Source organism: Notolabrus celidotus, chromosome 5, assembly GCF_009762535.1.
Source record: "Notolabrus celidotus isolate fNotCel1 chromosome 5, fNotCel1.pri, whole genome shotgun sequence".
NCBI classification, from domain to species: domain Eukaryota; kingdom Metazoa; phylum Chordata; class Actinopteri; order Labriformes; family Labridae; genus Notolabrus; species Notolabrus celidotus.
Genome location: NC_048276.1, coordinates 7,638,339 through 7,653,224, shown reverse-complemented (window position 1 = coordinate 7,653,224; position 14,886 = coordinate 7,638,339). Strand labels below are relative to the sequence as shown.

The window sequence follows — 14,886 nt, the reverse complement described above, 5'->3', positions numbered from 1 at the left end:
TAGGCAGCCCAATAAAAATAATAGATACACATACATCCCAGCGCTATAATAACATCCAAGCATACATCCTGTCTGCACAGTACCAGACTCCCTCTCTGAGATGTTATACAGCCTTCCTCATATGGCTTGTTTTGCTTTGAATATAATTTAGTCAGGATATTAATCTTCCAGGTCAGAAGTGGTCATATTTCTTTTAACGGTCACAGTGAGAGAGGGAGGATATTTTTACAGCACAAAATGAAACATGAGAAGATAAGAGAGGAGAAGAGAGGTAATCCTTCTGGTTCTAAATCTCCTGGAACAAAATCAATCTCATGAAGTAGGAATGAGGGAAAGAGTTGATGTTATAGTGATGGGGCGATTGTTTTCATACTACACTAAAAGAATAGATTAATCCACCCGATCAAAACAAAGTAAACTCTATTGAGATAATAATCTGATTTATCGTAACTTAGTATGTTTGTGTTTAAATCAGGGGTACCCAAACTTTTTAGTCTTTGACTCCCAAAACATCAGTACCAGAGACCCCCTTTCATCCTGGGGTGGTTAAATGTTGCTCACAGCCAGGCACAAAAACTAGTAGGCCAATCCAAAAACCTGCGTACTTCTTTTTATTTAAAAAAGGCTAGAAGTAGCATCATCTTTCATCATGTTCAAGGCCAGGCATGGACTTGCCCCTCCTTATATATCTGAGCTTGTATCTCTTAATGAGCAGGGATGAAGTCTGAGATCCTCCAGCAGTTCACTGTTGACTGTTCTAAGGTCCAGACTGAAGACTAAAGGTGACAGAGCTTTTTTAGTTAGAGCACCTCGATCTGGATCAGCCTGACAGAGGAGTTCAGACTTTTCCATTCATTACTCCAGACACATTTTACAGAAAAGCTTTTATTAAGTGATTTTATTTCATTTTAACTTAGATTGTATTAGTCTGTTTTATAATTATGTATGCTTTAAGATTTATTTTATTGCTTCATTGTTTGCTTTGCATTTTTATCTGCTTTTATTGCCCACTGTGAAGCACCTTGTTACCTGTATTGAAAAATGCTATATAAATCAATTATAATTATTATCATAATTCATGTTATTTTATTATTATTATCATTATGATAATAAAATTCTTATTATTACTTTTATTTATTATTATTATTATTATTACTATTACTATTATGATTTATTATTATTATTCATTTATTATTATATATTCTATTATTGGTAAAGTTATTATTATTATTATTATCATTTGTATTATTATTATTTCTATTATTATTATTATCATTATTATTACAACTGTTATGTATTATTACTATTACTACTGTTATTATTATTACTCCTGATATTGTTATTTTTTTTTACAATTTTTATTAAAACTATTATTATTATAACTACTATTTTTATTATTATTAGAGTTATTATCATTATTATTCCTACAGTTATTATTAATTGATTGATTATTAATCAATATGATGAAGATGATTATAATGATGATTCATATTATCATCACAGTTTCCTCAGGGATCATGTAGCAACAAAGTAAAGCAGAAACTGTATGCCGTTCTTTTATTTTCATGGTTTTATCTAAAACGTAGCTATATTTTGTGTTTATATTTTTACAACAAAGGCATCGAAAGGCATCACGTGACCCCCAAGGAGGAGTCCCCGGCCCCCACTTTTTGGAACCACAGCTATAATCCATGTAATCTTTGTGGATGAGTAAATGAGCGATTACAGTCTTAACTCGCAGTATTTAAGCAAACAGGGACTAAATGAGAGTCTCAGCTTAAAGTCTTGTCATTCAGCGCTCGTACTCTGTAGGATGTTATTAAACAGAAGCAGCATTTGCTCTAAAATAACACTCAATGTTGAAACTACCAAAAAGTCTTTGAGTTGATTCACTGCTGGAAGACAAAGAGAGCATTGCTCAGTGTTCATTAAGTGTTCAACAGCACAGTGGGGTTTTAAAAATCTATTATTGATGTAGTGTGAGAGAGAGAAGACTCCCCTCTCTCTCTCCCTCACTCGCTCATCAGTTATCTCTCTTGGCTTTGGGATTAAAAATACTGACTCCTCGCTCAGTCAGAGAGAAAAAACTCACCTTACAAGTTCCTCTATCTGATACATTTAAAGCTTCAGCATTTTTAAGAGCGATTTATGAACATAAAAACACAGGCGGAGGAGAGGCGAAGGAATTTCAATGAGAGGGCACAACACGGTGATCTGATCTGGGAAACATCAATACTCACCACACAGACTTCAGCCTGCTTGCAGGAGCACGAGGGGCTGACCAGGGTTTCCAACTGATCTCTGATCCGCTCGTCATCTTCCAGGACCTGAGCCAGCTTCTTCACAAAGTCCTGAGCTTTCCCCGGGTCCGGAAGGTTCCCTGTAGAGACAGAATTGAAAAGCTGATGTCAACAAAGAACAGATTCAAAACAAAGGAGGTGAAGTTGTTTTGTTTGGGACTGGATATTGGTTTTGTGAGATCTCTTACTTGTGATCACCATGACTTTGGCGAACACAGCCTTGCTTGATGCTTCAGACTGTAACAAACACAAACAACAGAGGCATCAGCTTAGAAACACAACATGAGGACATATTACCCATCAGCCTCTGTGTGGTCTGCTACAGTCATAGTTACCTTGGGTTTTTTGACCAAGTCCAGCAGGTCTTTGACGTTGTGTCTCAGCAGATTCTGGCACTTCCACATCTCATTCAGAGCTCTGAGGGTCAAAGACGAGGAGCAAAATAAAAGCCTTGTTCCTGAAGTTTCTAAACAATCTTCACTTTTATCAGCAAAGAAATCAAGACTGAAATGAGGTCTTTTGGTTTCCACTGGTTCTGGTCTTAGAAGGGTCAAACAGACTTACTTGACAGCGTTTGTGTCCAGGGTGGCGTACAGGTAGTACAGACACTTCATCCTCTCTGAGGTCTCCAGGTTGTGAGGAACCATGTACTGAGCAAAGACTCGCTCCACCAACAACCTGACACAAGCACACAAGAAGGAGTGAGTGAAAGAGGAACATGGATTCACTTTGTTTTTCCTCTATGACGGCATGAGCTGATAGTCTGGATCATCTGCACCAGGGTCAGGAATTAAGGCAAAGAGAGGAAGTGTGTTTAAAATAAAAAGGGAAAGGAGTCTATTCATCTATACCCTGTTGATTACGTCATCATTATTACACATCTAATTTCTAATTTCTCATTTCACTCAAGCAGCAACCTCCAGTGGCGAGAATTGAAGCCAATGTGGAAGTGTTAAAAACTGCAGTTCCTCAAGTGTCCACTAGAGGCTGGCTCTGGAAATACCAGAAACAGCATACACACCAATTCAATAGGCCGATCTTTACAGCAGAAATAAACATGTTTATAGCCGGGTACAAAAGATGAGTGTAGTCTGGATAGCTCATTTCTCTATCGGCTCACACTGTACGGGGAGTTTCGAAGATACTAAGATTACAAGTTTTGCATAATGAGAGGCACAGCTGACTTGATTGACAGGCGGGAACACTGTAGCTGTTGGCGAGGAGGCTCGAAGCCCGCCTCTTTACCTCTCACTACCTTGACAGAAGTTAAGTTGAGTTCAGCGTTTCCAATATGGCTACCCCTGACGATTAGCCTAAGAAACAGATGGGTGACGTCACGGATACTTCATCCATTTATTATACAGTCTATGATTTCACTCTAGTTATAATCTCAAATTATAATCCCTCTCACACTTTCAATGGAACATTTTAAGACCCCTAAAATGTATCATGAAGAAACATGTCGAAGCTTTAAGTGTTTATATTTTCCAGGGTGACACACATTCACACTCAGGTACAAACTGTCACAATACAGACGCTTCCTGTTGGCAGCTGAGAGGCTCCACTGCAGCACAGTGATTCAAAGGACGACCGCATCCCCCACCCCCTACACCCCCTACACCCCCACCCCCAACACTTTTCTGCAATCAGATCCCAGACGGTGGTGTTTGGTGCTGTTGTTGTGTATTTAGGCTTTTTTCCAAAAGTGCTACTTCAGCTTCTGACATTCTGCAGAATGACTTTCAACAACCAGCGAAGAGGCACTTTAGACTCTCCTCGGTGTGTGTGTGTGTGTGTGTGTGTGTGTGTTTGTGTGTGTGTGTGTAGGAGGAGAAAAAAATACCACGCTAAAGTTTTCAGTTCAAAGTGATGCTGCAGTCTGTTATCCAGCAGCTCAAAGACTAAAAACACAACCAATGCAACATATTTAACTTGATTATGAAAACAGTGACTGCTCTGCATTCTGATACTAATGCATGCGGGTATATGAGTAGCACTTATTCTGAAGACATGTTCCCTTGAGTTTGAGGGAACTCTTTAATCATGAGGTTCTAGACTAGTCCAAGTTTTCTGGTGCACTGCCAAAGTCTGTCATAAAGTATCTCAATGAGACGTCTTTATGCACATTTGGTTAACTATAGAATTAGACTAATTCATCAAAGAGTCATTCACAAAATGAAGGTAGATTGCCAACAGCCCTCAGAACATAAACACAAAAGCTGCAGCTGAGCAAATGAAGAGCAATTAATCCAAAGGACTCACAGAGAGTCTAATCAGCATATTTTAAGATGTACCTGCTCTACTTTATAACATTTCCCTCACAGATATTAAACCCTTTATGTCATTTAACGGCAGAGTTTTGATTCCCTCAAGCAGCCGAGAAACAAACCTGTCGTCGATGCTGTTCTGGTAGTAGATGTGGAGCAGCTTGTCTTTGATCCAGGAAATCTGTTTGGAGGCCTCCCTGCCTCCCTCTCCCTGCAGTGAGTACTTCCTGTAGATCGACGCCAGCCCCATCATGGCCTCCTTACGAACACGCCACTGATGACGAAGGACGGGACAAGAAAGTTAGATGGCAACTGGAGAAGCTGCAGTCCTCTAAAGGAGCACTGTGATACAACAAGGGGTGGACAAAATAGGGAGTTTTCTAACTAAGAAACTTTGAGAATCAGAGTACTCATGCAGCGGTACAACACATGCTGTTTTAGAATCTAATCCCAGGAAGTCACAGAGAAGCTTGTGCTCCCTCTGAGCAAACTTCACTCGTCTGCACTAGAAGCATCAGCAGCATTAACGAGCAAGAGCTGGTGTTATAGTGTGGAAATGCTCTGACTACTTCAACACCCTTTAGACACAAATTGGACGAGACTGTCCCACATGAAGCTCGGTTAATGAACACATTGAGTAGATAGGGGATGTTCAGAGTTACTGAAGAGGGATCATTGGTCAACAAAGAAAGCTGCATGCTTCAAATGATGCAGGAACAACTAGTCAAGCACTCAGAGCATATGCATTATCAATAACCAGGTTCTTGTAGGTGTAAATTGGCATATTAGACATGCTAATGCTTTTTTATTAACAATAAATATGCAGCTGACAGCTACTATTAAAAGTTTTGAAGTTGTATTAGCAGAATATGTTTTATATTTTAGATTCTGTAAAGTAGCCCCCTTTTTCCTTCATGACAGCTTTGCACACTCTTGGTATTCTCTCAGTCCGCTTCATGAAGTGGTCTCCTGGAATGGTTTCTAATTAACATGAGCCTTGTCAAGAGTTCATTTGTAGAAAGACTTGCCTTCTTAATGTGTTTGAGACCATCAGTTGTGTTGATCAGAGGCAGGGTTAGTACACAATGGATAGCCCTATTTGACTACTGTTGTAATCCAGATTATGGCCAAACCAGATTATTTCATAGTCTTGATGTCTTCAGTATTAATCTACAATGTTGAAATTAATTAAAATAAATAAAAACCATTGCATGAGAAGGTGTGTCCAAACTTTTGACTGGTATTGTTGACTGACATTTCTGATGATGCATTTGTTTTGTATGATGTGGTTTTTGTTTGAAGCTCACTCAGCTGTCTGTCATCTTTTAGCTTTTAAATCTGCACTATGAAAACTTGAAACCAAACAGAAAATCTTAATCGTGACTAATAAAAAGTAAAAAAAACAACAATGTCAATTCTTGCTTTGTCACAGTCGAACTAACACTGAAAACTGATCGACAGTTTTCCCCTTACTCTTTTGTCCAAGGTCCTCTCCTTCACAAAGTTCAGTAACGCATCGTTGACTAGAGACAAGTCTTTCTTGGCAGCTGTTACGATAGAGACGATGACATCATGGCGGATGGCCTCCTCTGGGTCATGTGATCTGACCCTCAAGAATTCTGGGAAAGGAAACAGGAACAAATGAGAATCAAACACCTCGATCACAGGGACAAGAAACCCTCACATCAAAACAACAACAAAGCTTTGAAGGTTATATCAGCAGCAACATTAAAGGTAATGAGCTGCATCCTGATAGGTTTATTGTCACACTGTGAGAACATTTGATCTGGTTTACCTGTGAGGTCTTTCGCCAGGTCCGGGTGGTTCATTAGACAGTGACTGGCGAACTTCACACACTCCAGTCTGATAGGCACGTGGATGTCATTGAACCTGTAAGAAGACAAAATGACTGTTCATTGAAGATGAAACTCAAATACTTGCAGACTTCTTAACATTGATTCATCGTTAATGTCAATGTGTAAGCAAACATGAGAAACATCTGCTGCTTCCAGATTGTTAATGATGATGAATCTGAGCTGTAGGTTGGCTTATAAGCTATGTGAACAAATTAACCCATTTAGACCGGATGTAACGTATACGCGTATTTACCTTTAAGGCCGGATGCGACGTATACGTGGTTATCCCTTTAAGACCGGATGCAGCGTCTGGGTCATTTCAGACGGTGTCATTATTTTCAAGAGATGTGACTAATAAAATGCGCTGTGATTCGCTGAAATACACATGGTGGAATGACGTGCATGTTTTGGGAGTTTTTTTCAAAGACATGTGACCAATGAAAAAATAATTTATAATCATTTTAATTTATATTTTTAATATTTTTGTTGTTTGATGATTTTTTGAAAATTTGTAATGCACATAATAGCAAAGTAATGATGTTCCAATTAAAGACCAATTTCTAAACTATCAAATGGTTTTCATTTCATGTTTCTATCTGCTCCAGAGGCTGAGATATAAAGGTTTTAAATTTGACAACTCAGATTTTTTTCCAGAAAATCTTCAGGTTTTCAGAGGTTGTGTACAATTTATGCTTAGGTTTTTAAAGGCGTTTTTAGCAGGTGTTTTAGGTCTTAATGGGTTAATGTTGAAAAAGCATTTTGCAAAGTTGGTGAAATTTCATAAATAAGATTTCTAACTATGAAAATAAGCAGAAGATTAAATCAAACTGGAAATCTCTACATTTCAGTGGATAAGTAATTAACGCTGTTGTCAGTCAGAAACCTTGTATCTCCATATTTCTTATTATTCAAAAATGAATGCTTTTAGTCACCTTTGGTAACTATCCTAGCTGTTGTCTCTGATGGACATTTTTTTTCTTCTTCTTTTTTTTTCTATATTTATTCTTGTCTGAGTTCTTGTTTGCTGCTGTAACTCCAGGAATTTCCCCGTTGTGGGATAAATAAAGGAGTATCTTATCTTATCTCTCTCTATCAGTGGGAATTACAAAATTTCAGCCAATGAAAAGCATTCAAAAGAACTAGTGACTGAATCCTGTTCAGTGTTTTCTTCATTTAAAAACACTGATTTTAGGGGCACCGATGGCCTAGCGGTCTATGTGCACCCCATGTACGGAGCGGAGGCTGTGGTTCTCATCGCAGCGTTCCCCTCATTGCAGGTTTGACTCCCAGCCCCTACCATGTGCTGCTTATCTTCCCCCACTCTCTACTCCCCACACATCCTGGCTCTCTTCAGCTGTCCTATCAAATAAAAGGCAAACAAATGCCCCAAAATATAACTTAAAGGTGACATATCATGCAAAATCAACTTTTTAATGGTTCTCTACCTGAAATGTGTCCCTGGCATGTCTACAAACTCCTCGAAAATGAAAAAAAAAAAATCCATTCTGCCCCTGTTCTGATTTCTCCACCTTTCTGTAAATGTGTGCTGAAATGAGCCGTTTCAGATTTCAGTGTTTTTCATATGTCATAACGACATCCGGTCTGTAACAGAGTCAGAGCTCGGAGCTTGTTCAGCCCATAGACTGTATAAAATACAACTCAACCCCTCCTCCGTTTTTCATTCCCTGCACACATGTGTGCTAACAAGGAGCTTAGGAGGGAGGCATGCTAGTTGTAGGCTGTCTTAATAAACACAAAGGTCGGTTTTACTCCCCACGTCTGCAGATTTGAAGATCTAGTTGATGATTTTTATTTATCATGGATAAGTACTAGTGCTAGTTAGCATAGCAACATAGCTACATGTTGTTGCTGTGTACCAAGACACACGTCGACATAATGACAAATAAAACAACAAGAAACACAAAATCTGTGACCAATGGTTCAGAAAGGTCCTGCTGCAGGCGCCTCTCCGTCAGGATCAGATTCTGGATCAAATTCAGAGGGTTGAAGTAACGCGGGTCTGTGAGCAGCCGTGTCTATGCAGCCAACATGTAAACATTAGATCAACGTGCTGGAGAGCCGAGGCCACATCCACTTCCTGAGGGGGCGTGGTCAGAGAGCTCATTCACATTTAAAGACACAGACACAGAAAACAGCCTCTTCTGAGCAGGGCTGAAAAAGAGGGGTTTACAGGCAGACCAAAATCTGATTTCACAGTGTCTTTTTGGGCAATAAACTTTAAAGAGATATTTTGGGGACCTCTTAGACCAATATATATTGATGAAAAAGAGCGTAACATGTCACCTTTAAGTTCTATTAATAGATATTGATTTTTTTGTTTTCTGAAAAGCTGTAGTTTTGGAGATTTGAGGTTTCAGCCCGACAGCAGCATTGTGTGAGAGGCTACAACAAATTCTGTCAAGTGTAAAAAAAAATCTGTAATTACAGGAACCATTAAGTGCATGTTGAAAAAAACACAATGTATGTTTTAATGCCACAGCCTGGAACCCACCTGCCCAGGTAACACTGCCAGAGAGGTTTGTTCTGCGCAGCCAACTCAGAGTCCTTGGCTCCGAACATCTTAGCCAGCAGCTTCACCACCTGCAGCCTCTCGTCATTATCATTACTCTGCAGAGAGAGGGAGGGAGGGAGGGAGGGAGAGAAGACAGAGAGAGCAATGATGCACAAAGTTTGGCTGTGTCGAACGGACAAACACGCCAAGCTGATTACATTAACTACACTGGCAGCATTAGCATTTTCATAACACAAAAGCAGCACTTCGTTCAGTATTAATCTTGTTTTCTAATGAGCCACGAGGAAGGAAAACAGCACGGATGGTAATAAGTACAGACAAACGGAGACAAGGGGAGAGGGGGAGAGAAAGGAAAGACAAGCAAGGAGAGATAAAGATGAAAAACAATGAGTGAGTATCAAAGACATGAAGTAAAAGAGAGAGAGAGAGAGAGAGAGAGAGAGAGAGAGAGAGAGAGAGAGAGAGAGAGAGAGAGAATCGGAGTGTGGAGTCCAAGAGGGAGAGATTCTATCGCAGCTATTATTTTGAGGAGACAGCGGTGATCTACACCCCCTCTGAACAGTTAATGAGCGTTATCCATCAGCAGGATGCCTTTATGAGACACTGCAGAGGCAACATTATGCTGACTGGCTGAATGCTTTATATTTCTAATATGAATCAACAAAACCTGCAGAGAAAGGGAAAATGTGCGATTCAGTGTGAGAGAGGCACAGATTCGGCTTTTCAGTCTGCTGTGTGGGAACAGGGTACACACACACACAAAGGATCTGCTGCAGTTTCCACCTTCAGAGCGGCTCTCAAAATGTAATGATAATGATTACTGTTATCATGTCATTAGTCCAGATAGATGTGACAGTGTGTTAAATTAAAAACAATTACAAGAACACTCAATTTAAGGACACCTCATAAAGTAAAGTAATAAATAACATAACATTATCATTGGATCAGGTTGTTCAGATTGGAAGTGAAGAGCCCTAACTTCAAGAGTGAATGCTCATCAGTGCATGCTGAGATCTGATTGGTCCACACATAAAGGCGGTGTAGGAGGCATTTGTGTACATTGGTCTTGCAGTGTGTTCACTCATGTTCCCGGGCCACATTAAGGACCGCCCACTTTACCCTTCTGGACAAATTTCACCAGATCTGTGTCAAGCCCGTTTCTGATCCGTCATGATCATAGACTGTATGAAATATGGACGTAGTACCCGTGATGTCACCCATCTGTTCCTGAGAGCCGTTTGGAAGCCAATCGACGGCGGCAGCCATATTGGAAATGTGGAACTCAACCAGGCAGAGCGTGACATAAAGGGCGGAGTTTGAGCCTCCTAGGCAACAGCTATGTGTTCCCGACCGGGAGTCAAGTCAGTCATGTCCTTATTTGGGTAAAAACTCGTAATCTTAATATTTTCTGAACCGTCACGTTATAAAAAAAATCACCCCCCGTACAGTGTGTGCCATTAGAGAGATTAGCTTCGTAAGGCCAAGCTGTTTTTTGAACCAGGCTGTAAACATGTTTATTAATGCTGCAAAGATCGTCTTTTTCCCATTCATGTCTATGTGGTTTCCGGTGTTTCTGCAGTCAGCCTCAAGCCGATACTTGATGTACTGCAGTTTATAACACTTCCGCATGGGCTTCATCGGTTGAGACCGTAGGTTGCCGCTTGGTCACGACAGGTTTCTACCATAGACTGTAAAAAATATGGACGTAGTATCCGTGACGTCACCCATCTGTTTCTGAAGAGCTGTTTTGAGACCAATCGGCTGCGGCAGCCATATTGCTTCTGTCGAGCCAGTGTGACGTAAAGAGGCGGGCTTTGAGCCTCCTAGCCAACAGCTGCAGTGTTCCCACAGGCAGCTGTGCCTCTCATTGGAAGACTGGTAATCTCAATATCTTCGAAATTGCCGAATTAGAAAAAAATTCACCCCTCTCACAGTGAGAGGACATCGAGAAATTAGCTATTCAGACTACACTCATCTTTTGTACCAGGCTGTAAACATGTTTATTAATGCTGCAAAGATCGTCTTTTCCCCATTCATGTGTATGTGACTTCCGGTACTTCCGGAGCCAGCCTCAAGCGGATCCTCGATGAACTGCAGCTTTTAACAGTTCCGCATTGACTCATATTTTTAGACCGGAGGTTGCCGCTTGGTTTCTACCCTAGTCAATGTGTTAACTTCCACTGGATCCACTCCGTTGAGTTCCATCTCCAGAAGGACTCCAACCTGCTGGATCAGAGACACCAGACTTCTATATTTTCCGGATGCCAGAGCACGACGCATCAATCTCAGCAGAGCAGATCGAGCGGGAGAGGAGGTCAGGCACCAAATCAAAATGAAAACTTGAGCGGAGCCAGGTCTGGAGTCAACAGGTCAGAGGTTTTCAGAGGACCATAAAGGCAACATGGATAAGGAGCGGAGGAGGATAGTTTTTGATTCAGTAATTAGCGCAGGAAAACCTTGGTCTCGTCACTCGAGCTGTCCGGTGGTCCTGCTACTAGCTACATTCTGAAAAGGCAGCCAGTGGGTGTGGACGGTGAGAGAGCACAAAGCCAGATCGGACACAGATCTGATAGAAGTCCGACGTTATCCACGGCAAGGATCTCCATCAAATCAGATCACCAACTCAACTGATTTTTTCTCTGATTTATCTGCTGTGTGTCGTGACATCTTAACTTCTACTTCTCAAATGTCATTCAAACTTGTGGAGAAATAGTTTCTCAATTTAAGCCAGATGTGAGCAGAAACACAGGATCATTTATTTATCTAATGAAGGTGAACTGGGCTGCTTGTTAGTTTGCATTCAAGGCCATAAAGTGAGATCCCATCACAGTGGTTGATGAAAGCTGTGAAAGCTATAACTGAAAGCCGGTCTCTTGAGTTCTGATCTCTTAAAAACCCACATGTTGACTGAAGAAAAGCCTCACAGAGTGTTTTCCTTACCTTTAGCTTAAACTCCAGCTGCGGCAGCACTGAGAGCAGCAGGTGGCTGTCTATGTTGTAAAGCTCTAGGATGAGGTCGAAAACGTGTTCAGACAGATCACTGACTGACGTCTTTCCCAGCATCAGCACCTGGTTGAAGAACTGGAGGAGAGATGGAGACATGAGAAATGTTACTGACAACAAATCAAGATGGTCATGAAACTCAAATATCACATTCACAGCTCCTCTCTCATGGCGTGTTTATGCTTTGATTACATGTCAGGAGTCTTTTTTATTTCTTAAGGGACGTTTCCTTATTACGTTCCTCTATAAGGAGGTCAAAGATCAGGTGAAACCAAGCACCATGGAGCTGGAAGGAATTCTGTCAACTCAACCACACATTCCTCCTTTAGACTGCTCACTCTACTCTCTAACGGACGCAAACACATTTTTTCTCTAACTTTTCAACCTTAGTTTTGATTTCTTTAATAACAAACTTTTGCTATTTTCCATAAACTGTTAGATTTTTTCTTTAAACTTATTTTAACAAACTGAGTTTTAATGAAATACTTTAATTTAACTTACTTTTTTTCTTGATTTTATATTTTAAAACATTTGATGTTTCAAAGCTTATAAGATATATTTTATTTTCAGACCCATAGGTCCATATTAGCAAAAAAAGAAAATAAAAGAAGAGAAATAAGTAAAAAACACATCCAGCTAGAAATAAAAAGATCACATAAATGGAGCGACGCCTGTGAGCTAGTTCAGGCAGACAACTCGAGCTGCAATGCCATACACGTCACATGTCCCACTCTCTTATCCATCATCCAATCCCGCCCTCTGCCTCTCAAAGTCTATTTAAACTGGGAAAAAATCTCCCATCTCTCCCTCTGCCTGTCAACGACTCTGCTGCTGCATGCCATTGCTGATATTTTCTTCTTCCCCGCCGCCTCCCCAGCTTCCACCTGCAGGCTCCGGGGGTGTTTAGTATGTTTTGCTCATCACTCCTCAAAGTCTGCATGTAAACTTATCTGCAGGGAGTGATGAGGCCGGAGCCTGGGCGCCAAACATGAATATGTATTTGCTGCTACAATAAACAATTTAAACGCGAGTTGTCTGACTGAACTACAGTTTACACATTCATTCTGATTCAAACATAAAAAGACATTTGTTCCAGAGTTTCCAGAAACAAGAAAAATACCTTGTGTCTTTTAATGTGTGCTGAGTGAGTGAGCTCCTTTAAAATGTCATTTTCTGAATCAGCTAAGCGACACATAAATTTATACATCAGATTTCTTAGCACAGCATGAAATGTAGGGACATTGTTTGAGACAAACAAAACTTGCACTAGTCCATCTTGGTAGTTTAAGGGAGTTTCTATCTGCATGAAGCTTTATCCCTTTAGCTCTACTGTAACTGCAACACACATGAGCAGTATAAAAAGCTTATGTGTGTTTAATGTCATTTTTTTACAATCAGATGTTGTTGGGCTGTTGGTCAAGAGGTCTAAACCAGCTTTGGGCTGCGACCTGACACAGAAAAGATTCAATGTGGGAGTCTGAATCATTGAGAAGAAGTTCTGAGATAAATTGATGAATTAAAGGGTCATTCCGGTTTAAGATAAGATCAGTTGTGATTCTGTGTCTGGTGGGTCAGTAAAGGCTGGTTTATACTTCAGATCTGGTGCACATTTTCAGTGTATGCAGCCTGTAACAGTAGCTCTTGTTGGTTCTTTCTTCTTTTAGACTATTTTTGCTGTTTTTTTGTATATTTGTCAGATTCTTCACTGGCAAATTGTTTAAGTTTTGACCTTTTTGCTGCGCTTCTGTATATACTTTATTATTATTATTATTATTATTTTAAATCTATATTTCATTTTATTTTATTCCTTCTTCTATTAATATTTTGACTTTCTTACATACTATTTATGAGAGCTCTGTAATGACCGAATTTCCCTCACTGGGATAAATAAAGTATTTCTGATCCTGATTCTGCATTTATTTATTGTATTATATATTCTACATTTCTCCTCTTTTTATTGTTATTATTATTGTTATTATAATTGGTCCTATTTTTTTATCCTTTTATGTTTTTTCTGTGTTTTTTTTTTACAATATAATTTATTTTCCCTTGGCTGTCCTGTGAGTTGAAGCCAGTTGAGTCTAGTTTTGTTTGGTTTTCTCTTCATTTTCTTATTTCTTTGTCGTCTATGATGTATTTGGTCTTTATTTCTACAGAACATTCAATAAAAACACTGTGACTGCAAAAGTAAAAAGTCATAAAAATGACTATATAATGTGTCCATAGAGTCCTCTTACGTTGGTGATGTAGGGCTCGATAGCCTGGGCGGTCCTCTTCAGCAGAGCTTTAGCCAGGTCGTATGCTTGTTTGTTCAGATTCTGCAGAGAGAACAAAACATGATCAAGACAATGACACTTAGATTTGAACAATAAAGATGTAGCTCATCTGCTCTTGTTTGGGATCACATTGGGATGCTTGGAGCAGGCACAGATGTCTGTGCACAAACTCTTTAGCTGCACTACCTCTTGTCACCTGCAGGGGTCTCACTGAATGACAGTGTATAGAAACAGATACTGGCCACAGTCGACTGACGGTATAAGCTCACCATGACTGTTACCAATCTGTTTTCACTCCATCAGCGTGTCGTGATGTGACATGCTGTTTTCTGCATCCAGACGTCGTGCACGTACCTTATGAGCCGGCACCAAGTTCACCAGCACGGTGTCCAGCAGCTCCTGGGACACGGTGTCTCCCTCGCAGATGATGGAGCTCATCAGGTCCACCATATGCATGTGCACCTTCTGGTTGTGGCCGTTGCTGAGGAAACGAGGCAAGAAAAGGTCAAAGGTCACGGATGGCATTATTGCACATGCACACTGTTTCCTAATGTAGGAGGAGATTACAATTGGCTGGGTTTAAAACAACATGTGAGGTCGTTTAGAACAGCGATTTAGCTTATGAAGCTATCAGTGTTTAGAGCATCCTGG

General features: G+C 40.2%; 1 protein-coding gene across 2 annotated transcripts in view; it reads right to left on the bottom strand.

The window, feature by feature from the left end:
- pds5b (PDS5 cohesin associated factor B) overlaps window positions 1–14,886 on the bottom strand; it is a 55,378-nt gene that overhangs the window by 16,101 nt on the left and 24,391 nt on the right. For both annotated transcript variants that reach the window (XM_034683944.1, XM_034683945.1), the window contains exons 6-16: window positions 14,590–14,716; window positions 14,197–14,277; window positions 11,897–12,037; window positions 8,936–9,051; window positions 6,363–6,457; window positions 6,041–6,186; window positions 4,690–4,841; window positions 2,865–2,978; window positions 2,636–2,717; window positions 2,489–2,537; window positions 2,241–2,380 (exon numbers count right to left, since the gene is read on the bottom strand). In XM_034683944.1, the coding sequence (XP_034539835.1) occupies window positions 2,241–2,380; window positions 2,489–2,537; window positions 2,636–2,717; window positions 2,865–2,978; window positions 4,690–4,841; window positions 6,041–6,186; window positions 6,363–6,457; window positions 8,936–9,051; window positions 11,897–12,037; window positions 14,197–14,277; window positions 14,590–14,716 (1,243 nt within the window). The remainder of the gene's footprint in view (window positions 1–2,240; window positions 2,381–2,488; window positions 2,538–2,635; window positions 2,718–2,864; window positions 2,979–4,689; window positions 4,842–6,040; window positions 6,187–6,362; window positions 6,458–8,935; window positions 9,052–11,896; window positions 12,038–14,196; window positions 14,278–14,589; window positions 14,717–14,886) is intronic.